At 40.0% G+C, this 23,526-nt stretch overlaps 2 protein-coding genes across 6 annotated transcripts; one reads left to right on the forward strand and one right to left on the reverse strand.

The window, feature by feature from the left end:
- Positions 1 to 243: 243 nt before the first annotated feature.
- Positions 244 to 11,805, forward strand: wdr45b (WD repeat domain 45B). 5 transcript variants are annotated; one of them, XM_086065127.1, is made up of 10 exons: positions 244 to 260; positions 1,703 to 1,777; positions 5,705 to 5,867; positions 5,976 to 6,063; positions 6,140 to 6,234; positions 6,343 to 6,533; positions 6,760 to 6,845; positions 8,168 to 8,269; positions 8,451 to 8,572; positions 10,359 to 11,805. In XM_086065127.1, exons 2-10 carry the CDS (start codon positions 1,727 to 1,729, stop codon positions 10,463 to 10,465), a joined length of 1,005 nt encoding a protein of 334 aa, XP_085921253.1. In that variant the 5' UTR covers positions 244 to 260; positions 1,703 to 1,726; the 3' UTR covers positions 10,466 to 11,805. The 5 variants fall into 5 exon arrangements, with proteins under 5 accessions (XP_085921253.1, XP_085921252.1, XP_085921251.1 ...); XM_086065126.1 differs by lacking the exon at positions 244 to 260 and adding an exon at positions 640 to 997; XM_086065125.1 differs by lacking the exon at positions 244 to 260 and adding an exon at positions 649 to 997 and having other exon boundaries at positions 5,766 to 5,867.
- Positions 11,806 to 12,895: 1,090 nt separating this feature from the next.
- foxk2a (forkhead box K2a) lies at positions 12,896 to 23,415 on the reverse strand. Its single transcript, XM_086064943.1, has 9 exons — positions 22,931 to 23,415; positions 21,732 to 21,926; positions 21,503 to 21,644; positions 21,124 to 21,270; positions 18,345 to 18,538; positions 18,063 to 18,265; positions 16,618 to 16,863; positions 16,355 to 16,549; positions 12,896 to 14,318 (listed from the first exon to the last, which is right to left on the reverse strand). Exons 1-9 carry the CDS (start codon positions 23,224 to 23,226, stop codon positions 14,089 to 14,091), a joined length of 1,848 nt encoding a protein of 615 aa, XP_085921069.1. The 5' UTR covers positions 23,227 to 23,415; the 3' UTR covers positions 12,896 to 14,088.
- Between the last annotated feature and the right edge of the window lie 111 nt (positions 23,416 to 23,526).

Consider the following 23,526-nt stretch of genomic DNA (forward strand, 5'->3'; position numbering starts at 1 on the left):
TTAGTGGCGTTGCTATTAGAATGTGTTCCTGTATACTTAACAGGGGGAAAAACACACACAAACACTATTAGCTAATGATAACAGAAAATGCAATTTATTTGTACCCTTCTCCAAAATACTGTCATCTGCAGAAGCTGAAAAGGGTCATATGGCTATTTTGAAAAAAAAAAAAAAAAAAAGGCTGTCAGGAAGAAAAAAAATCTAGATCCCGCAAGACCACGCCCAGACTTCATACAGGGGTGTGGAGGACACCAGCATAAGTGAGCCTTTTATTTTTGAAGATTTTCTACTTTTCGTTTTGACGATAATTAAGATACCATTCTTGTTTTTCCCATTAGATTATGAATGAAGATAATTAGCTTTTACACAGTGAAATCCACCAGAATGTGACACCTCTGATTCACACTTTGTAGGCTGAAACCATTACTGCCACCCCAGATGTAACTCGAACCCCCAATCCCTGGTTTAGGAGGCCAGTGCCTTATCCATTAGGCCAGTGGGGCGCATATTAATTTATTTTGCAATAACATTATGCACTATCGTACGTACTTGTGGAACCGAATGTAAATGCTACGCTACAAGCAATCATACTCTTAACATCCGCTTACTCGGACCCTCGGGTGAATTTACGTGTTTTTACTCGGACCCTTAGTTGTTACTTTGTTCCTTATCTGTCACACAAACAGTTCCACACACTATTGAATTTGTTTTTACTTTTTACAATGTATAAAAGAACAAAAACCCCAAAGAAATGTACACCGATTTCGAGTACTGATTCGGCTAAACAGGAACCAGTGTCTGTTGTCTCCTTCCTTCTCCAAGCAGCCAACTCTGGAGGAACGATGACGTTAGCCAGCTAGCTATCCGAGCTGCAGCACTTGTTTTCATTATTGATTACACAATTTGGAAATCGGTTGCTCGCGTCAAACGATGAATTCACTGCTGTCTAACCCGCAAGGGAACGGACTCCTTTACGCTGGATTTAACCAGGACCATGGTGAGAAGTGACGTTGTCATGTTTTTTTTTCCTCTCATCAAAATGAATACGGATAGCGCCAAGGATGCTAAGCTAACTTTGCTAACGCAATGTTTCCTCCAAAAGTAATCAACATTAGATGTAAATGACCGTAACTCGTTTTCTTAACTTGTAAATAGAGCATCACGACAGTTGTCATATTACTTGCGGAACTTTACCGTGAAACACCTACCGTTTTTAGCCACTGCTAGCTTTCGCTAGCTTCCGCTCACGTTGCTATTGTGGTTTCATTCGACGATCATGCAACAGCAATTATTTGAGTTACTATATGTTGAGGTACGTTAATAGTGTGTTAACACATCAACGTACACATAAATTACTTTGGTAGCCAACCAACATCCTATTTCGAGTGTCGTGGGACGATTACTTCTAACTGGCATCCCATTAGCATCATCAAATTTGAATCCACTGTTATCTTGTTAGCCATTTGTCTATCGTTCATTATATGTGATCATAACAGATCAATACTATCCAACGGCAAGGGAAAACATTCCGAACTAGATGAGTTTCACCCACACCTAGAGTATGTGTACCCTAGCCTTTATCTGTGTTATGTGTCTTTAGTGCTTTATCTACAGTAATTACGCTAATCTGATAGTTTAGTAAATATTGAGACCTAAAAGTTTGAACTCACTACCACTTTCTGTTTATTATGTACCTTTGCAGGGTGCTTTGCCTGTGGAATGGAGAATGGATTTCGGGTTTACAACACAGATCCTCTTAAAGAGAAGGAGAAACAAGGTAATAATGCCTGAAAACATTTAATGTCATCTTTATTACAACAATCAATTTCAGATGTGTTTTTGTAGGAAACTGAGATAAATGCAAATGGAGCATTAATTAATGTAGATGACAGTTCATCTACTAAAATTACAGGTATAAATTTACCAAATTGACGTGCGGTTTGGTCAGTGTTCTCCATGACCATAATTCTGTTAATGTTGATGACTGTCAGTAAGTTAGGGGGGGGGGGACTTGATTAATATTGATTAATATTTAGCATCTTCTTAAAATATTGAGTATTGAGTTGAAATTTTATATATATTGCCCAGACCTAGTTTCGTATATTTATGTTTACACCACACCCCTGTGGCAGGATTACCGGTATGTTGTTATAAGGGGTGTTAGGAAAAATCGATTCGGCAATATATCGCGATATTACAGCGCGCAATTCTCGAATTGATTCGATATACGGCCGAATAAATTTTTTTATGGGGATATTCAACAAAATGTCTTGCTTAGGGTTAGTATTCACACATTAAGCATGGAAGAATGTTATATTAATGGAACCTGTTTGTTTAATGCAGTGGCTCAGTTATAAGCCTGAATTTTTAGATCAATAAAATACATTGTCATACAAATCTTACAGTGTACATGTACAAGCTTACTGATTAGTAATTTCTAAATTTGAGTAAAAAATAATAATTCGCAATAATCCATTTATAGATTCGTACCAGGATTAATCGTATCGAATCGTGACCTATGAATCGAATCGCCAGGTACTAGACAATTCACACCCCTAGTTGCGATGGTGAACGCTCGCCAAACTGGATGTAGTAGCAAGTTTATACCTGTAAATGTAGTAGAAACTGTCTTTCATATTAATTAATGCTTTATTTGCCTTTATCTTTGTATCCTGTAATGCGTAACATCTGGTATTGTTTGTCGTAATAAAGATTGTTGAAAAATAAATTGGAAAAGGACCTTGGAAAAAAATATTGTGAATTAAATCACAATCACAATTTTGACTTTTCCAAAATAATTCAGCCCTAATGCATATACAAAAACATTTTAAATCTAATTTCCTGTAATGTTATGATTTAGTTTTTCTAAACTTTTCCTATTATTGCCTCTTTTTGTGTGTGTGTGTGGGGGGGGGGGGCAATTATTCACCCCATTCCCCTCATCTTAATCAAAACTTTGTTTTGTAATTGGACATTTACCCTTCTATTTGTCTAGAATCATGTATTCATTTTCTAATGGGAATTCAACATCTTTATTTTCCTTATATTATGTTTTTGAGTAATGTTTACATAAAGAACATAATAAATCAGGCTTTCTGTCCGTCTGTGACTACGTTTACATGCAGGCAGTGACCCTTTTAAAACCCGAATATTGGCAATATTCTGGTTTTGTAAGGCTACCACACACCGGACATACTCAAGCCGTTGTCAACAAACATGACGCTTGCAGCAAAGAAGCACACCTCTGGAGCGAGGAGGAAACTGACTACTTCATTTAGCGTATTGAGTGACATAAATATAATGTCTTTTATTTAGTTAAAAGTGGAAATGACGTTATTTACGTAATTACGTTGACCGCACGTCGCGGTCCGAACGGGGTATTCCAATCGAGCACAAATGAACATGTAAATGGGGGTAACTCTTTCCGCTACGCATGTAAACGTGTTACCTTTGATTGTTTCAGAAACTGGAATTCTGACCTTAATCCGAATATTGACTGCATGTCCAGTGATAATTTTGTAGATGAACATTTTTTGTCACTGGATTTTTTTTTCAGATGAAAATGAAACAAAAACTAAAATAGAAGCCATTCATTGTGACGATGACGATTACTAAAATTGACTGACAATTTTGTCAATGACTAAAACGAATACAACACAGTGATGAAAATTCACAAAATCCAATCAGAAAAATAAATGACCACTCAGAAAGTGTTCACTGCACTTTATTTAATGTTCAAACATGTTTACATTCATTGTGCAGCTGTAAGATTCATCTCAGGCAATTATGCACTTTTTTTAGGTGAAAATTAAGTTATAAAATGACCTATTATTGTCAGTTCAACATGTTCTTTGAAGCAAAAAAACGACGCTGTTATGTTAAATGTGTCCTGCTGTTACAGTTATAAAAGTTTAAATGTATGCTGAAGGAAAACATAGACTAAATTGCCCATTCTAAATTGTTCTTTATTTCATAGACTAAAATTGTTCTTTAATTTTGTCAACTAAAATTTGATTAAAACTAAAATAGAATCAGATGACTATATTATGACTAAAACCTTAATTAATTTTAGTCAAAAGACTATACCTAAAAAGAGATTTAAATTTATTGCCAAAATTAACACTGCTAGTATGTATGTGTTTTTACTTATTCCCTAGCTCAAATTGAGGCAGAGGTGGTATCACCCTGACTGCGATACCAGTTATCAGTATCTGTGCCAATACCAGTCTTTTTTTAAGGTATCGGTACTCGCAGTGGTGACCGATACCACTATAGGTCGCCCTCCTGCAACCATTTTACGATCAGGGACTAGAAATTAGAAATTATATGAATACAAAGTTGCCATTCATTTTTACCATTTTTTAACTACAATCATTAAAAAATTAGGGGCGTCAGGCGATTACATTTTTTTAATTGTACTTAATCGCAGGACTTCAATAGTGATCATGATTAATTGCTAATTTTGTATCTGTTCTAAATGTACAATAAAATATATTTTTCCGAGTTTTCATACTTTTGTTAACATAAAAGTGGAAAACATGTTAAACTAATAGAAATATGGCTGCATCTTTTAGTCATTGATGCAGTAATTTCATAATAATTCATAAAGTTGAGTTAAAATTAAAAAGATGTACTGTAAAAAGCGAGTGTGATATTGATTTGTGTTGAGGTCATATTTCTGCCACTAGATGGCATAATTGCATTTGTAAGACATTGGTGACAACTCAGTGCATTTCTCTTTTCATATTAAGAGCTATCTAATCTTTAACATGAAGTAACTTGTGAAATTCTGCACATTTATTAAATTGTTAAAGTACAACTTGACCCCAGTCTCCACAAATATATGCATTATTAGTATTACTGCTAAATTTTGATGTGGATGTGTCTGCTGCATTGCGAATTCCCCCAGTACAGGCTTTCCAAGTAAGGGAATCGTGCGTTCAAAAAAATTAGTGGCATGAAAGGAACTTTAAATTAACTCAAAATTAACACATTCATTTTGACACCCCTATTAAAAAAATCATCCACTAGTACATATTAAATTGTAAATATAAACACAGTATATACAATAACCATTATTGTATATAATGTGTTTATATGACTTTGCCGATGGCTGGAAATGGGCGTGTGCAACGGTTGCTCCATAATCTGTTTCTTCTTCGGTACATTAATTAAAGTTTAAAAGGGGAAAAAAAGAAAAGAAAGCTGTTTCTTCTTTGGTTGTTGCTTCAGGTCTTTCCGGTGCACTGCTGTTGCGTAATGGCGCAACACTGCAACTGCACTTAAAATGTGATCACGCCGAACTCAATCAACACAGCTGGAGCGCCGTGTTGAGCGATATCAATGGCTCAGGCTGGTGGTGACGAGCAAATTAGGCGGAGGTGGCCGCCTCTGAATTTTGTACACAGGAAAAACCCTGTAAAATTGTTTGCAATAAAAAATAAAATAAAATAAAATGACGGACTCATGGTCTGACTCAGATCAGCAAATTCTGCAGGATGCATTTATAGCGTATTGGCGCATAATTGAAAAAGAGGAATTGTCCCCTCCAGTTTGGCTACAAATGTTATTCAGCAGCAGCTCGACCCTTTCCGGACTTACTTGTCAACATCAGTTCTGCTGTAGGCGAGGAGCTTTTTCCTGTGTGTCTCTCTGTTTTTTGAGTCAAAAGAAATGAGGCAAAACACATTTTTATCTCACACAGGCATTTTTTTCTCCAGAAGAGTGCTTGAGTTTGATATCAAAGCATTTCTTGAAACTTTTAGAGTTCTTGGAGGGCGGGGTCGGCCACGTGGAGATGCTTTTCCGATGCAACTATCTGGCGCTTGTGGGTGGAGGAAAGAAGCCCAAGTACCCAACCAATAAAGGTTTGCTTTGGATTTGAAACAGAACACGAGCTTCTAATTTGACAAGTGGCTTCTATTTACATTTGCTTAAATACTCATACCTTCATTATTTGATTGACGTTACTCTAGTAATGATCTGGGACGACCTGAAGAAGAAGACAGTCATTGAGATTGAGTTCTCCACAGAGGTCAAAGCAGTCAAGCTTCGGCGGGACAGGTAAACCCCCCCCCCCCCTTCCCAAAAAAAAGAATCAGTATACGGAAGCTTGAATTGTTTGTCGTTTTGTGGTCAGAATTGTGGTGGTTCTGGACTCCATGATCAAAGTGTTCACCTTTACCCATAACCCCCATCAGCTTCACGTGTTTGAGACCTGCTACAACCCCAAAGGTTTGTAGTCCCGGATCTATTCAACTGGAACTACATACATTGTGCAGTCCAGAATTCAAATTGCGTGGAACCGCCGAGCAGTCACTTTCTCACTTCTTCTTTCTTCAGGACTGTGTGTGCTGTGTCCCAATAGCAACAACTCCCTTCTGGCCTTCCCTGGGACTCACTCGGGCCATGTTCAGATTGTGGACCTGGCCAACACTGAGAAGCCCCCGGTGGACATCCCTGCCCACGAGGGGGCGCTGTGCTGCATCGCTCTCAACCTGCAGGGGACCAGAATAGCCACCGCGTCGGAGAAAGTAGGCCAACATGACCGGAAGTAATTTCGGGACTCTAGTGGAACCTCGAGTTATACATTTTGCTTATTGAATTTCCATTCATTTCAATGGGAAACGTGACCTCCATTTATGTATGCTTCAAGTTACAAGCGTGGTCACAAAACAAATTCATAAGTTGAGGTACCACTGTTTTTTTCTCTTCTTTTTTTGCCATTTGAAACTTGAGCAAATGTGTGTTCGTCCACAGGGCACACTTATCAGAATTTTTGACACGTTGGCCGGGCAACTCATACAAGAGCTGAGACGAGGCTCTCAGGCAGCCAACATTTACTGGTGAGACTTTTACAACAAGACAAACATGTAAACATGACAGTGGAATTATATGAGCTTTGTGATTTGGAATAGGGATTGACGGCGCCGATATTCAGCATTTTGACGAATATCGGTATGGGACATTTTGAAGAATCGTGCGGCCAATAGTAGATCCATTAAAAAAAAGTGTTAACTTCAGGGAACTAATTATTTAAAAAGAGATGCTGCTGAACCTGGGAACTCTCTGCACTTTCTGTTTTTGTTTGAAATTAAAATTAGGATAAATAACATTTTAATACTTGACATATTTTGAAATGTTAGAAAACTTTATTTACTGTAGAACACAATATGGAGCTATTAACTTAAGTTTTTATTTAACTTTTGAAGACATGCTACTGCGCCTGGGAGAGCCATGATTTTTTTTAAACTCCAATATTTTATGAACCCTAAAAGTTGCTCAATATGCTTAAAATGTCACATAAATAATATAAATAAATTAGAGCTGCAGTTTCAATTTTTTTTCAAATTTTGATGCCATTATTTTCCCTTATAGTGAAAAGGAATATTGGCTCCAAATATCTGTTATCGGCGTCCTTGACTACTAATAATCGGTATCTGTATCGTTCTATCTCTAATTTGGAAGCCTCAACATGACATCAACAACTGTTTACAATTAGGTCCACTAAGATCGAGATCATTAAGATAAGATAATATAAGATAAGATACACCTTTATTTATCCCACAGTGGAGAAATTCACAGCGTTACCAGCAGCAATACACATAATCACACATCATATATAAGCAATAAAATACACCTGTCAATCCATGTCGGGGGGGCGGCCATTTTGCCACTTGCTGGTGACTGAAAAGGATATCACAGATGATCAGGGCTCAAGTAACGACCAATCATGACTCACCTATTTGTGTGTGTGTTTGGTCATGTGACCGTTGCAAGCTGAGCTGTGATTGGCCGAGAGTGCGCAACTGTGATGTCATTCTCAGGCGACAGCAAGTGGCAAAATGGCCACCCCAAGATTTATAAAAATGGGTGGATTTTGCTGCTTAATTCATATTCCACAAACGCAATATTGAGAATGACTTGTTCAGACTAGTGACAGAAAGAAACTTGAGGCTTTTTGCCATTTAGCATTAGGTCAATTTCAATAATATTCACTGAAAAACAGAACTCAAACAAAATATTTTTTTCCCATGCCATTTTTTAAAATATTCATTAACATGGTCAAGTTTTGGATTGTGAATTTCCACCTGTTCCATGTCCTCGTTTGCTGCAGAAAGCTTGCGGTTAATCTGTTCTTCCTACTTTTGTTTTATCCCTTTGATAGCATCAATTTCAACCAGGATGCATCCCTCATTTGTGTATCGAGTGACCACGGCACAGTGCACATCTTTGCAGCCGAAGATGCAAAGAGGAATAGGCAATCGAGGTTTGTTTATAATTGGCAGCGTTCTTTTTGAATCATCAGGTTACCAACGATATATTCTGTACTTCGGTAACAGACACACCAGCCTTACTGTATTTAAGTTGAATGCAAAAATGACAATGAGTGATGTGTTTTTGACATTTCTTCCAATTTGTAACTGCGTCGTGTGTCATTCTCTCCACAGCTTGGCCTCAGCCAGCTTCCTTCCCAAATACTTCAGCTCCATGTGGAGCTTTTCCAAGTTCCAGCTGCCCTCGAGCTCCCCATGTTTGTGTGCCTTCGGAACGGAGCCCAATGCTGTCATAGGTTGGAGCACTTAAATACCTTAGCATTAATATAAGTAGTAGTCACAATTCAAAAACATGTCTAACACAATTGAGAAAACCAAAGAAATCTTTTCAGGGTAGTTAAACAATTGCAATGACACCCTCTTCTAACTGGGAATGTAGCTGTGCTCCGAATCAACCAATCACATTCAGGACACAAATTAAATGGCATTAAAAAGCATTCAACATTCAAACAAAGTTGATGCATACATTTGCTCTCAATTTGAAAAGAAAAATGTACACTTCCTGTCACCAATGTTCAACATGAAACACTGATGCCACATAGTGGCAGAAAATTACCTCAACGTAAATCTATGACTCAATTTTTCACACTCCCTTTAGCTTTTTTTTTACTTCAAATAACTTTATGAATTACTTACTATAAAACTACTGAATCAATTAACTGAAAGATACAACAACATTTGTATTTGGTAACCATATTTGACCACTTATGTTAGTTATAACAAGTCTGAAAAAACATTTGATTTTACATTGAGAACAGATATAATGTGCAATTAATTGTGAGTTAACTAAATCATGTATGTATACTGTATATGTGTATGTGTGTGTGCATGCAGTACGATATGCGCATTAAATTAATTTTAAAATTACATTAAAAAAATTATTCAATTAAATTTGCTAATACCTGCAAGAAACCCTGTAAATGCAAGTCAGCACACACCTGTCACCATTTTAAGTCCTGCTGAATAACCACACATAAAGTTCAGATGTTCTAGTAGGCCTTCCCTGACATTTTTGTTGTCTTACATCCAGTGACGGGAAAACGAAGCTTCATGAAGCACTTGCAATGTTTGTTTGTTTTTTACTCCTTTAGATTGTGCTTTTGGTTTAAATATAAAGGCGAGTGCAATGGAAATTTTGTATCTTTAAACCAAGAATGCCATCTAGAGGAGGAAAATATATCACAAGTGCTTCATGAAGCTTAATTTGTCCATCACGACTTACTGCACAAGCACTGTTTGTGTGCAATAGGGGTGTGAATTGCCTAGTACCAGGTGATTCGATTCGTATCACGATTCATAGGTCACGATTCGATTCGATACCGAATTAATCCCGATACGAATAAAAATTAAAAAAAAGATTATTGCGATTTTTTTTTTACTCAAATTTTGAAAATACTAATCAGTAAACTTGCACATGTACATTGTAAGATTTGTATGAAAATGTATTTATCTGAAAATTCAGGCTTATAACTGAGCATTTAACAAACAGGTTGCAGTCTGTTTCATTTTTGAACAGCACTGAAATAAAATATTAAGGCTTAATGTTCCATAAAAAAAAAATTCTTCCATGCTTAATGTGTGAATCCTAACCCTAAGTAAGACGTTTTGTTGAATATTCCCATAAAAAATGGATGTTTAAAAATCGATTCGGCTGCATATCGAATCGATTCGAGAATTGTGCGCTGTCATATCGCGATATATTGCCGAATCAATTTTTACTCACCCCTAGTAGTGTGCACAGTAGTAATGCGGAAATGAAGCTTCATGAAGCACTTGATATTTTTTTTCCTTTACTCGTCTGGCTTAAATATAAAGGTTAGTGCAATGAAAATTGATTACATTTTCCACTGCATCTTCAAACCAAGAGTGCCATCAAGAGGAGTAAAAAAAAATCAAAAATGTTTCACGAAGCTTCATTTGTCTAGCACTAGTGCGCAGTAAGGTAATGTGAATGCTTCTCAGCTACTTTTCACAGGCAAGTGTTGTTTATCTCTCCTTTCTCCATCCGCTTGTGTCTCGCAGCTATTTGCGCTGATGGCAGCTACTACAAGTTCCTGTACAACCAGAAAGGGGAGTGCTCCAGAGATGTCTACGCACAGTTCCTTGAGATGACAGATGACAAAATATGACCTTTCAATGCCCTTGAGGAGGCACCATTACACAGCCTCGTTTTCTTTCTTTCATTCTTCAGCCCCCCCCCCCCCATTATCCAGAAGGGAGGAGACAAGAGGTCCCTCTGCTGCACTTCTCTTGAATGACTCTGCTAAGAGAGAGAGAGAGAGAGAGAGAGAGAGAAAAAGACACATCTCTGAGTTGTCAGGGCAACGTGGACGCCCAAGAACCAAACGCGAGGAAGGAAAAAATAAATAAAAGCAAGGAGGTGTTTTGGACATCAGTCCTTTTAAAGATGTCTTCCGATGACTTTGCAGGGAATGGTTATTTTCTTGAATGGCGTCGATAAATTCGGAGAGATTTTTGTCAACTCACACCACCTAAGCTAATTCTACGGAGTGCCTCTGAGTGGAGCGAGAGAACCTGCTAACACTTTGTCACGTGGCATGACGATACTAATGTATCACTGTGTGTGTGTGTGTGTGGTCTCCAAGCATACGGTTGGGGGGGTCATAGTTCAATATTGCATCCTTCACTCAAATTGAAGACTGAATATTAATTGCATACCATTGTGCAGAATGAAGTCAAGTCATATTTGCCTCACGCTTCTTTTTTTATACATTGTGCAATATGTTTTTTTTTATTTAGGAGGTATACAAGTTTTGCTATAGCCAAGGTATCATTTTATTACTAAATCTAGCCGTGGCTTTTTTTCCTTTTAACCGCCACCCCCCACCCCAAATGTAGCGGGGTCAATAATGCAAAAAAATAAATAAAATGATGCTACTGCTAACAATTACCAGTAACTTGGAATAAAGCTTAAAAAATATTACCTACTTTTTATATACATTTTCGGAGCAAGTTCATGAAAGATGGATTGGTCATTGCTCATCTATAATTTGTAAAAATTAAAAATTTATTTCCACAGTATTGCGTTGAGCATGTCTGAAAACGTATGTCTGACATAGCAAAACTGACAAAAGAAATAATTCAACCATTCCCCTCAACTATCACAGGATGCATTATGTGTTATCAGTATACTGTACTGCTTCGTTCTGCGCCGTGTACATACAAACATTCAACTAATGCAAATTGGTGTGAATACTTAAACCGACCAAATTAACAGAAATATTATTTTGTTTATGTTCCCATGTGGTCCATGACAGCATTTTCACTGCAACATTTCACCCGTGTTAACCAGATTGTGTATTTGCACTGTTTCACCTCTCCATCACTGAACATTGAAGGGATGCCGCGCAAAACTGTATGACATGAAAGTTTGATTGTAAAACTGAAAATCTGCATTTACATTTGTTAATTAAACAGCAGATTTTTCACTGAAAAGTCTGGCATCATCTTGTTTGTGCTGTCATTTATTAGGCATAAATGTGTTTCTAGTATGTGTGAGTCAGCACATACTGTAAATTCAGCAGTAATTGTAGCCTTAGCCACAAAATACACAGTAGGCACTCTTTCATTATAGCCAATTTTGTTGATGTCACCCTCAACCCAACCTTTTCTAAACCTGAATTTCAGTGCACCTAAAAAATAAACGCAGTTTAATTACAATTTTTATTATTTGAATCTATTGTGATGAAAGTCAACTATTTTTCTCATGAGGCAGATATGGTAAGCACAAATCAACCACCCTGCCTTAGATGTGTACGGAGCCCCAGACATGTGTAATGTTACATTAACTACTTTTTTTTTACCACAAATTTACTGTGCAGTCTCGTGGAGAGAGGCCTAATTTGCAAAGCGAAACTCATTTGGGTACGTTTTTATAGATAACTTTTACATTGACAACCGCAGTGACTAGTGAGTGCTAAAATGTACATTATTTGCATTGTCACAAACATCAATTCCATTCCACAAGTATTATTTTTTATACTAATTATTGGGGTATATGCTACAGAGAAGGCGAGACTTTCGAATTCCGGGTTTCATACAATTTGTTTCCGGTTTGTGACGTGTGGACAGCGTTCCCGTCAACCGGTGCGAGTGTGTAGTGTCTCAGTTGTCCGAAGCATTTCAGACATCCTGCGCGCTCCCGCCCATCGGCAGGAGTGCGCGCTTGGGGGGCGCAGGGAGGTGGGAGGTGCTAGTGTTAGAACGGGCGCTGACGTGTGAACCCCGGAAGTCGAAGGCATCTACCCCATTGTTTTAATTTTGTTGTCAGGGAATCGATGCCAGCACATTGTTCCATACGTTTGAGACATTACAATTACAAAAAGTGTATGTGAATGTGAACATATAGATGGATCCAAAACCGTAAATATGCAGGTTTGTAAAGACTTGAGAAAATAGATGACATAACCCGGCTTCCTGGAAATGCCTGATCAAACCACATGGAATGTCTCTCTTACTTCATACCACCCAAATGGATCCAGTGAGTTTGAGCTGAGATGTATCAAGGGAAAATAATGGTCAGATAGTGCAGATGCAGAATAGCCAGAGATTTTTTACTTAAAGAAATACAAACTAAGAGGCGGTGTTTTAAATAAAAATTATATATATATATATATATATATATATATATATATATATATATCCACCGAAGCAGAACAAACACCTATCACTTGCCTCTCCTTGTGTAACAGAGAATACAATATGATTCAACACGTTTAGTTAACAGAAGAACAGCATTGATAAAGAGACTGCCACAACCTCTACACAAAAAGGTAAACACTTGGAGGGAAAACTGAGCGCAATAAGTAAAAAAACAAAAAACAAAACACTAACAGAGGAAAAAAATACACAACTAAAAAGAGGGCTAAGTGCAGCACTGCATATTTCAGTCTAAACGTTCTTCAGTTCCATATTCAGATAATCAGTACAATATATCTCTAGATCTGTTAACATGCAAGCTCAATGAAGCATATGGTCAAATACACATGGGAATATACTTTTTTTTAATTATTTCATGAATGGACATTTGTAAAATATGAAAAAAAGTCTGTCCTTGTACAGTGGTGGAAAAACAAAATGTCATTTGCAAGAATGAGCAGTAGAGAATCCACTGTATTAGATAGTGTTTTCTTATAAAACAAAAAAAACCTACATTCATTTCACCGAACAAAGTTCACATACAAAACAAAACAAAAGAAGAAAATATCAGGTGATATTTTAACTGTTCATCAAGACCCCACTCACTGGTCCTTGGAAAAATGACGAGATCCAAAGACATATTTGCACAACGGAATACTGCATATAGATCTACTCACAAGTGGGTCAAGGGAAGCTAGCTGCCGAACATGGGAATGTCCACACGTACACGCGCTTCCCTTAGTGGCTGATATTTGCTTGGCTGCATGTTGGATCTCCAAGTGCCGACAATGCAACCGGGTGGTGAGGCTGTTGGTGTGTTTCAGTCCCAAAATGTCAGCTGGAATTTGGGATACTCGTCCCCTGTGCTTCAAGAGGGGGTTCCCGCTCATAAACCGGCAATACTGGGATTTTTTTTGTTCCACGTGGAGGGGGGAGGACGAGATTGGAACATTCACTTATAGTAATCTCTTCTCTTTTTGGCACTTTGCCGTAGATGACCGGTACAGGTGAAGAGGTCAGAGTGTGGACGGCGTGAGGCTCAATGTGGGGCTCAGGATGCATATAGAGAGGGAGAGGGGGTGGAGTGGGGGGGCTACTGGTTGCCCACCGCTTCAGTAACCTCCACTTCTCCGGCACTATCAGCGGCAGCGGAGCCATTGTTGCTATTGCCGTTTGCAGCCGGCGCCTCCCCGCAGTCGGCGTCCTGCGTTTTCGCCCTCTTGGAACCGGGCGCATCCTGAAGCTCGCCGTTCTGCCTCTTGGTGGGCAGGGACGCCGAGGCTGAAGCGTGGGTGGCCAGAAGGTGGAGAGGGTTTGCGACAGCTGATGAGAAGGGAACAAGTTTGTTAGTTTCATTCGTTAGGAATGATCAATTGTGCACTTCAAAGGGTTGCTGCAGCTAATTTGGTACGCTAAGTCATCGACTTGTGACTTTTGTGATGGTACGTCGTGTGATTTCTGGCTATTTTTCTCTTAAAACATAATTAAATAAAACCAAAATTTACGACGTTGTGAACATACCATGAATGCACCATTTTGCTTGCATAGCACTAGCAACTAGCAAGCGTGTAGCGTATGTTATTCTGTTGTCCCTAAACGTCTTAAGCTGTTTCATGACACCCACTTGGAGTTTACTGTAAAACTAAACACACAGCAAAAAGAATTACACACATATTTAAAGACAAAACGTGCTTTGTTTTTAAAACTTGCTTAAGTCAATAGGGGATCCCATTGACATGCTAACGGAAAATTTGCATCGACTTTGGGAAGGATATTCCTTCAAACACACAAATGCTGTGGAAACAAATACACACAGGTAAGATAACGCTACTCAAAAGGCACAAATTATTCTCAATCTGCGAAAAGTTTTTTTAAAGTATTTTAATAGAGTTCAGTAGCAATTTTCTTCTGTTCTCTTTGTGTGTACACCATGTATGCATGGCACCACACTGCCCCTAAGAGGCTAACACACGCAGGAACAGTTGCTATTATTTTAGTTTATTTCTTATTTTACTTTCTTGCTGTTTTATTTTGTAATTGTCATTTCAAGTTTTATTTAAAATAGTTTTCAATGATTCAATAAATTGTACTTTTCTCAAAATTCAAGTATTCCAAAATCCAAGGACTTTCTTTGTCTTAACGCTAATTTCCACAACACAAGATAAAAATAAATATGATAAAAATATAAGGTAAATGCTTAAGAATGAAAATGAGGAATATGCAGGAGACTTAAATTTCACATATTTAAAAGGTTATTTTGTACATGACCAAAAAAAAAGTGTTGCGAACGGGCATGACGCTATGATAGATTTAAAATAGATGCGTTTTTAGCAATTAAATAAATACAAAATTTTGAAATCAGTAATTGTTTTCCTAATCGTGATTTCAATCTCAATCAAATAATCGTGAGTTGTTTTCTTTCCAGCCCTATTATGTACTCTAACCATATACAGTACAGCAGTTGTGCACAAGTAAGAATGGTTTCATTACTTACACATGACAATCCTTAAATACACATCATGAAATTTGTTGATAAGGTCGGGCCCTTAATGTAATCCCTTCATACGAACTGTCGTGCAAAAAAAGAAAAGAAAAAAGATATTGGCCAGACGAACATGTGCAGTATGGATTCCCATATATAAAGGAACGTATGGTGTTCCACAGGGGTCAATTCTGGGGCCTCTGTTTTTATTGTATCTGCTGCCTTGGGTTCCATCCTAAGAGAGCAGTGGTGGTTATTTTTAAAGTGCTTTATAAATAACACGTTACTCTCCCCATTCATTTTGTTCACCAGTATACGCTATGCCTAACTATGTCTCTCGAACCATTGTACTACAGTATCACAAATTTAAGTATCGTTAATACACATGACAAGTCTTGCCTCTTTACAGTTGAAAATCTGTAAGTCTTTTTTTTTTTTTTAATCTGGATGCCATTCGTTTTTGAAATGCTGGCCTAAAATATGTGCTGTAACAATAAGGCCAAAATTGAGCCGGAGCCAGATGACTGTTGGGCGAGCTGAAAAGAAGCAAGGTGAGGTCAGTCAGGAGAAACAAAATAACAAAGAGATGAAGATCATGAGAGTGAGATACAAGCAGAGTTTGTGTTGAATACTTTATACAAATTATGAAATATCCGGCTAGAAGGTTGAGCCATGTGGATTATTTCCACCTTTTGTGTTATTCACTTTAAGTTAAATTAATAATGTCTGTTCCAATACTTTTGCTCACTTAAAAATTGGGCGTCTTGAAACAAAAGGTTCTCAAGCGCAAGTGTCGGTTGACAAATTTAAGGGTAAAAAAGATGAAGTATCTTCTGTTTTGAACCCAAGGCTCAGGTGTGTGTGTGGGAGGAGTCACCTGTGGCAGCAGAACTGATGGGGATCAGGTGGGTGCCATTTTGCGTGATGGCCTTGATGGGCAGCTGGTGCTGGCCGAGCGGAGCCTGTTGCATGATGGTTACTGTAGTCAGCGGAGCGGCTTGAGAGCTCTGGATGATGCGGCTGACTCCGCCTATAGATGAGGTTGTGATGGATGGGAGCGGCTCCACTTTCACTATTCACGAAAGGAGACGATATCATCATCATCATCGTCATAGTCGTCGTCAGCCACCTGACGCAAACCTTTGATGTCTTGGTGGTCTCCCCCTCCATTCTCCTGAGAGTCCGGCTTGGGCTGCGCGCCGACCGTCGTCATGGTGACGGTGGGGATCTGGTGGACGACGTGCACCGTCTGCATGACGGGGGCGGGGCTAACTGTCGTGGTCACGATGGCCGGCGTGGCCACGGCGTAGGTGACGGGCTTCATGGTCGTCTGAGGCATCTGCCGTTGCACGGCGATCAACACGGGCTGGTTAGTGAGCGGTGAACCTGTTGGGGTAAGCGGTTGGGGACTCATGTCATCTTGCTGGACTTCAGAACTAATTCATGGATGTTTTGTGTGGAATCTATTTAGATGAATCACTTGAGGCAGACATACAGAGCACTACTAGAACCAGGTGAAAAAAGAAAAATATATAACAACAAGACATCAACATTGAAAACCCGTAATACAATCAAAGTGACATTTGTAGCTACTTAATTTTTTCTTAATCCATTTTCGTGCATATGAGCGCCCTTTGAGTTGACTGAGTTGCATTTTTATGTATGAAAAGTGCTATATAAATCATAATTTTTTACATCAGATTGACAGCAGTTTTTTAAAGGGTCATCACAATAATGTTTTATGGCCCCCCACTAGTATAAACACAGTATTCGGATTAATCTTATTTTTGAGGAATATGAGTTAAGCAGCAAAATCTACCTGTTTGTATACATCTCAGAAGGCAGCCATTTTGCCACTTGCTGTCGTCTGAAAACGACATCACAGTTGCTGAGGAAACGACCAATCGCAGCTCTAGCTTGAGAATGTCACATGACCAAACTCAAAAGAGAGGTGAGCTGTGATTGGTCGTTACCAGAAGAACTGTGATGTCATTTTCAGTTGACAGCAAGTGGCAAAATGGCTTTTGACCTTGCTGTTTCATATTCCACAAACGCAATATTAATCCAAATGCCGGGTTTAGATACATTTTTTCAACCACAATTTTTTTTTTACTTTTATGTGCAAATGCATTTTAATCCGACGTGGCAAATCCAAGTCCAGAAAGTAAAAATCCTGCCACGGTTTGTCTTTAGCCCCAGGTGCTAGCTAGTTAGCTCCCATGGTGTTTGTTTACCTTTTAGGGAGCTAGCAAGCTAGCATCAGGGGCTTAAGACAAACTGTGGCAGGGTTTTTACTTTCTGGACTCGGATTTGCCACCTGTGATTTTACCTAAATCACTATTTAAGTTTTTCTTTCTTTCCGATATTTAGTCACTGTGGTCATGTTCAAACTGTGCATAATGTTACAGTGGCTTAAAATAATTAAGGTATTCTGTTAAGGAATAAAATGTCTGCCTTGTTTCTGAATAACACTCAAGCCTACTCCACTAATGTATTTTAATGTTAGTCATAATTTTTTTTCAGATGGTACATCATGTAAAGTTCGAGATCCACTAATGTAATTATTATTATTTTTTTTTTGTTACCAGTGGCGTTCTGTGCAAAGCGAGCCTCTTGAATGACGGCAAGTTTTGGCTGGACGGTGACAGTCGGTGTGGGGGCTGGTGGTGGGGTTGGCTCTGTTTCCATGGAGACCGGGGACCCTTCTCTGGAGAGGCTATCTGGGGTCTGCACGCCACTGGAGTGAGCCGACAGCGCCCCAGTGTGATTGGGAGAAGCGGGAGCGCTCCTGTTAAAGGGTAGATCAAATTTTCCATGAATGAACGCGGTCAAGCAAATTGCTGCAAATGCTAAAATTGGGAATATACCTCGACGAGAGGGGTCCTACGGGGGTTCTAAAGCAAGGCACTCCCCTGGGCCTACGTTTCCTGAAGGCTTGTTCTACGAGTTTGCCTTCAGAAGCTGGGTCAATCCTCCAGAACGATCCTTTCCCGGGCTCCTCCTGAGAGCGTGCTACTTTGATGAAGTACCGGTTCAGAGACAGGTTGTGGCGGATGGAGTTCTACACACAAATTAATGAACTTTTCATGAATAATATTAATATAGTATAGTCTCCAAAAGAATCCTGGTGAACAAACCCACATGCTGGAAGCATTCCCACATATGTTATTCGGATTCTATTTTATACTTATTATTTCGGGTACTTTTGAATTCTCCATACTTTTTCGATGTGCAAAACTCCCACATAATACTTCCGATTTACACCATTCAAATTTCAACATGCCTAAAAAATTCACGCCGTCCGTGGAATATATCGTCTGATTCCACATTACTTACAGTATTCGCACAATTTAACATTAAATATCAACTTTTCCCCATTCATTTAACGGGACTGACATGTTTCCAAGTCCAATTTCCACGCCCACGTTCATACATACAACTTCTCATCATTACCAGCTCTCTGATATTGCTCAGTGGGGCAGTTGGTAAAGTGCATTGTCCAGTAACTAGGAGGTCGCGGGTTTGAATCCCACCTCCAACTGTACATTGCAAATATAGCCATGGCCATTATGCTAAGGGCTTTAAATGGTTACCAACTATCATATCAGGAAATGCATTCTAATTTAACTGAAATGAATAAATGCACGTTAGCTTTAAGCATCAAATGACACTTTTCAAAAATAAATGCGCCATTACCCATGATTTTTGAACAGGTCAATTTAGCTCAGTGGTTAGTGCAATTGCCTGCCACCACGGAGGAGTACCTGGGTTCACTTCAAATCCTGTTTGGACCACATTCGATGGTTCCATACCAACTGACTATCATATCAGAAAATAATTTGAATTTATCTGAAATGATTAAATCCCACTTTAGACAGTTGCAGTTCAATTTTTCTTTGTATTCATTTGTCATTTACCTACAATTAAACATTTTGAATTTTCACACAATTTATCTTTCAATTTCCTTCATAAGCATTCAGCTATTAGAATTCAGCTTCCAGCATTCCCACGCAATTTCTGCAGAAATTGCACTTATTCTAGTTTTTCATACATTATTCTCTTAATAACAACAACAAAATAAATATCGCCATTTGTTTTGCCACAATGTTTTTTCAGTAAAAATGTGTTCTCACTGTGTTGAATGATTTTCCCTTCTATCTTTGAAGATGAGCGCGTCGTGTATCTGCATTTATCATTGCGATTTATATTATTGGTGGAATTACTTGTTATTCTTTTGATGGATTAAATCTTTTGATTCAATATGGTGTGGACACATTTAAGCAAGACACAAATATAGGGTGGATCTTGTCTAAAAATGTCCATCCATCTCTCATCTACCGCTTATCCGGGGTCGGTCGCGGGGGCAGCAGCTTTAGCAGGGAAGCCCAGACTTCCCTCTCCCCAGCCAATTCAGCCAGCTCCTCCGACGGGATCCCAAGGCGTTCCCAGGCCAGCTGACAAGACATAGTCTCTCCAGCGTGTCCTGGATCGTCCCCGGGGCCTCCCACCGGTGGGACATGCCCGGAACACCTCTCCAGGGAGACGTCCGGGAGGCATCCGAACCAGATGCCCGAGCCACCTCAACTGGTTCCTCTCAACGCGGAAGAGTAGCGGCTCGACACTGAGTCCCACCCGGATGACCGAGATTCTCACCCTATCTCTAAGGGAGAGCCCCGATACCCTGCAGAGGAAACTCATTTTGGCCGCTTGTATACGGGATCTTGTTCTTTCAGTCACGACCTACAGCTCGTGACCATAGGTGAGGGTAGGAACGTAGATCGACGGGTAAATCGAGAGCTTTGCCTTTCGGCTCAGCTCCTTTACCACTACGGACCGATACAGAGTCCGCATCACTGCAGACGCTGCACCGATCCGCCTGTCGATCTCCCGCTCCAACCTACCCTCACCGTGAACAAGACCACAAGATACTTGAACTTCTCCACTTGGGGCAGGATCTCATGCCCAACCTGGAGAGGGCAATCCACCCTTTTTCGACTGAGGACCATTGTCTCGGATTTGGAGGTGCTGATTTTTATCCCAACCACTTCACACTCTGCCGCGAACCGCTCCAGCGAGAGTTGGAGATCACGGCTTGAAGAAGCCAACAGCACCACATCATCTGCAAAAAGCAGAGATGCAATGTTGAGGCTACCAAACCGGACACCCTCAACGCCTCGGCTGCGCCTAGAAATTCTGTCCATAAAAGTTATGAACAGAATCTGTGACAAAAGGCAACCTTGGCGGAGTCCAACCCTTACTGGAAACAAATTCGACTTAATGCCGGCAATGCGGACCAAACTCTGACATCGGTCGTACAGGGACCGAACAGCACGTATCGGGGCTCGGTACCCCGTACTCCCGAAGCACTCCCCGAGGGACACGGTCAAACGCCTTCTCCAAGTCCACAACGCACATGTGGACTGGTTGGGCGAACTACCATGCACACTCTAGGACCCTGCCGAGGGTGTAGAGCTGGTCTAAAAATGTCTTACGCCGGAAATCCGGCACCTTGCCAGAGTACTTTAAACTCTTAGTATCCCACTAAGGCCATCCAGACATCCATAAAATCCTGCAATGCTGTCAAAAGTACCACAGAGACATATAGCAAAAGCAAAACATTCCCAATAAAGTGAGCGTGTTACTGACCTGCCAGCCCTTATCAGCTGTTCTGTAGTAGGGGTAATTCTTTGTGATGTGGGTGTATATTCCATTCAGTGTCAATTGTTTATCAGGGGCCATGGTGATGGCTTGGACTATCAGTTGTGCGTATGAATACGCGGGTTTGGAGTCATCCTGTAGAGAACATGAGGTGTGAGAGAAAAACTGACGAGAGCTAAAAACAACTGTTCACACACACAAAAGTTCAATCGAGTTCTGTATTCCAAAGTCTTCCTTGAAGAGCGCGTTGGGCAATTTTTAGACTTCAATGAGTTACCAAGCACATTAAAAGGTTCTCTGAAGTTTACAGCCTTTATAGGACAAATACAAATTTCATATCTAGCGGAATTGTGCATCTACTACTCACCTTTGGGCTGTCTTCACCCGAAGCCTCCTTGTCATTTTCTGACTGGGAGTTATCTGCTATAAGGTCTGAGGCCAGGACCCGGCCGCTTCTATAGCTGGACAGTCCAGCCCCCCTTGGACTTGATGGGCAGGAGTTTGCAGCACTATGGAATTGATAAAAATCTTAGCCTATGTTTTTCTGCTTACAGCAATCGAGTCACAAAAGCAATGAAACCACCTCTTTGACTGACCTTAAGGTGCCTGTAGGTGAAGGCAGCGGGCTCATAAGGTGGGCAATATTGTCCGGAATGTTGATGGTGAGTGGGGAAATTTGAGGTTGTACAGACTTGATGGGTGATTCAGGAACGTTCCTCTGCTCCTTTTTGTCACTTAAGAGTGCAGTGAATGTGATTTTAATGCTTGTGCTGGGGAATCGGAAGCAACATCTGAAAACAAATGACACGCATATCATTTAAATCAATATTCCAACTACTAAATGAATGATGGTGACTATGTAAAACATCTTCTCTACACTTTGGATCTGCTACTAAACTTTTCCCATGAAATACATTAACTGAAAATACAATACAAGGGAAGTTTTGAGTTTGCGCAGGCTACTGGTAGTTTTGGTCTGCAAACACGACTGAGGCGTGGAAACACACAAACTGGAAACATGAGGCAAAGTTCGACCGTCACATTAGCTTACAATAACAATCTGGATTTAACTACTAAAGACTGGCCTGGCATCTTAGACACATATCGACCGCCGTTAAATGTAAAATATGGTCAGCATCAAGAATACAGCAAAACGCAATCGCCATTTTGTCACCTTACACACTGTTGCCATACGTGAATGTTTTGGCAACACGCAAATGTTGCTTAGTAGCTTACGCATGTGGCTAGCATGTAGCTTGGGCGATACCCCATGCAAAATTGACCTACTTTAACGCAAATTACAGAAGAATCGAGGCCTATCAATGGTTTCACTTTGATTCGAGGACATGTGAATAACACAACACTCTATTCTTCTACTCGGCATACAACAAACGAGCCATTTAAATGAAAAATAAATCACAGTTATGTAAAATTGTGCCCTAAAAATTAGAAGACGGTAAATGAACACGCGAGTGTGCTAATCCTGAGGTGAAATGTATGCGAGTATTGCGTTTTGGGTGAAAATATACACGCCGAATAGGATTTTTTTTTTTAACGATTCAAACGATGATATACATGACGCTCTTGGAGGGTTATTTAATAGGTTACAAGTACAAACATAATTCACACTTGCATATCAGGCGTGAAGGTTTGGTGTGACGTTATCACAATACAAACCCTGAGCGTTCCTTGACACAGCACGTGCTATACCGCTGCCGGTAAACAAAACAACAACACAGGACAACGTAACGCACAACATGTCGTAGGTTCAAGCGCGCTAATTCAATCATCTTACATTCGTGGAAGCTGCAGAGGTGGAGCCCCTCTTCTCTGGAACACCCCATCCACAAACACCCCATTTTTGCCAAGGCATCGAAGGTAGAATTCCCCCGTGCCAGTACCATCTTCGCTCGCCGTGAAAATCTCGAGGTGCCGCCTGGAAATGAAGCTAGAGTGTCCCATGCTGACGTCCACGGAGCCCTGCGAGGAGTTCCGGCCAATGGTCACCGACCTTTTCTTCATCAAATACTCGAATTCTCGGCCCTCCAGCCGGGCTACTGCCGACCCCGACTTGCCGCTTACCACTGCCATCTTCTGAGGTATCTGGTGGATATATTTGGAATAGTGTTTGAGGCAAAAACGTCTAGGTATATGCGGTAAGGAGATGAGGTTGCTTGCGTTTTGGGGGAAAGAATGGACCCAATTTCACAACGTTCAGATAGCAAGGAACGTGCCAGACCGGGGTTACGGCGGCTCCGACCCACCGCCGCGAAGGAGAGAAAAAAAGAAGCTCTTGGTCCAATCAAAAGCGGACAAACGGGCGGAAGTGACCTGACTGACGTAGCATTGAGCCAATGAAAAGCAAGCCTGAGTTGGCATTGCTGTAGTGTT

The sequence above is a fragment of the Leptonotus elevatus genome, chromosome 20 (genome assembly GCF_054856555.1).
Source record: "Leptonotus elevatus isolate MCC_2025b chromosome 20, RoL_Lele_1.0, whole genome shotgun sequence".
NCBI lineage: Eukaryota > Metazoa > Chordata > Actinopteri > Syngnathiformes > Syngnathidae > Leptonotus > Leptonotus elevatus.

Bases quoted from the DNA above. Each gene is read 5' to 3' on its own strand.
- wdr45b (XM_086065124.1), top strand. From the start codon at position 1,277: ATGCAACAGCAATTATTTGAGTTACTATATGTTGAG. The intron at 1,778-5,704 runs GTAATAATGCCT...TATCTCACACAG, and splicing joins TAAAGAGAAGGAGAAACAAG to GCATTTTTTTCTCCAGAAGA. The intron at 5,868-5,975 runs GTTTGCTTTGGA...ACGTTACTCTAG, and splicing joins CAAGTACCCAACCAATAAAG to TAATGATCTGGGACGACCTG.
- foxk2a (XM_086064943.1), bottom strand. From the start codon at position 23,226: ATGGCAGTGGTAAGCGGCAAGTCGGGGTCGGCAGTAGCCCGGCTGGAG. The intron at 21,927-22,930 runs GTAAGATGATTG...ATTTGTTTTCAG, and splicing joins CCTCTGCAGCTTCCACGAAT to ATGTTGCTTCCGATTCCCCA. The intron at 21,645-21,731 runs GTCAGTCAAAGA...TCAATTCCATAG, and splicing joins TCACCTACAGGCACCTTAAG to TGCTGCAAACTCCTGCCCAT.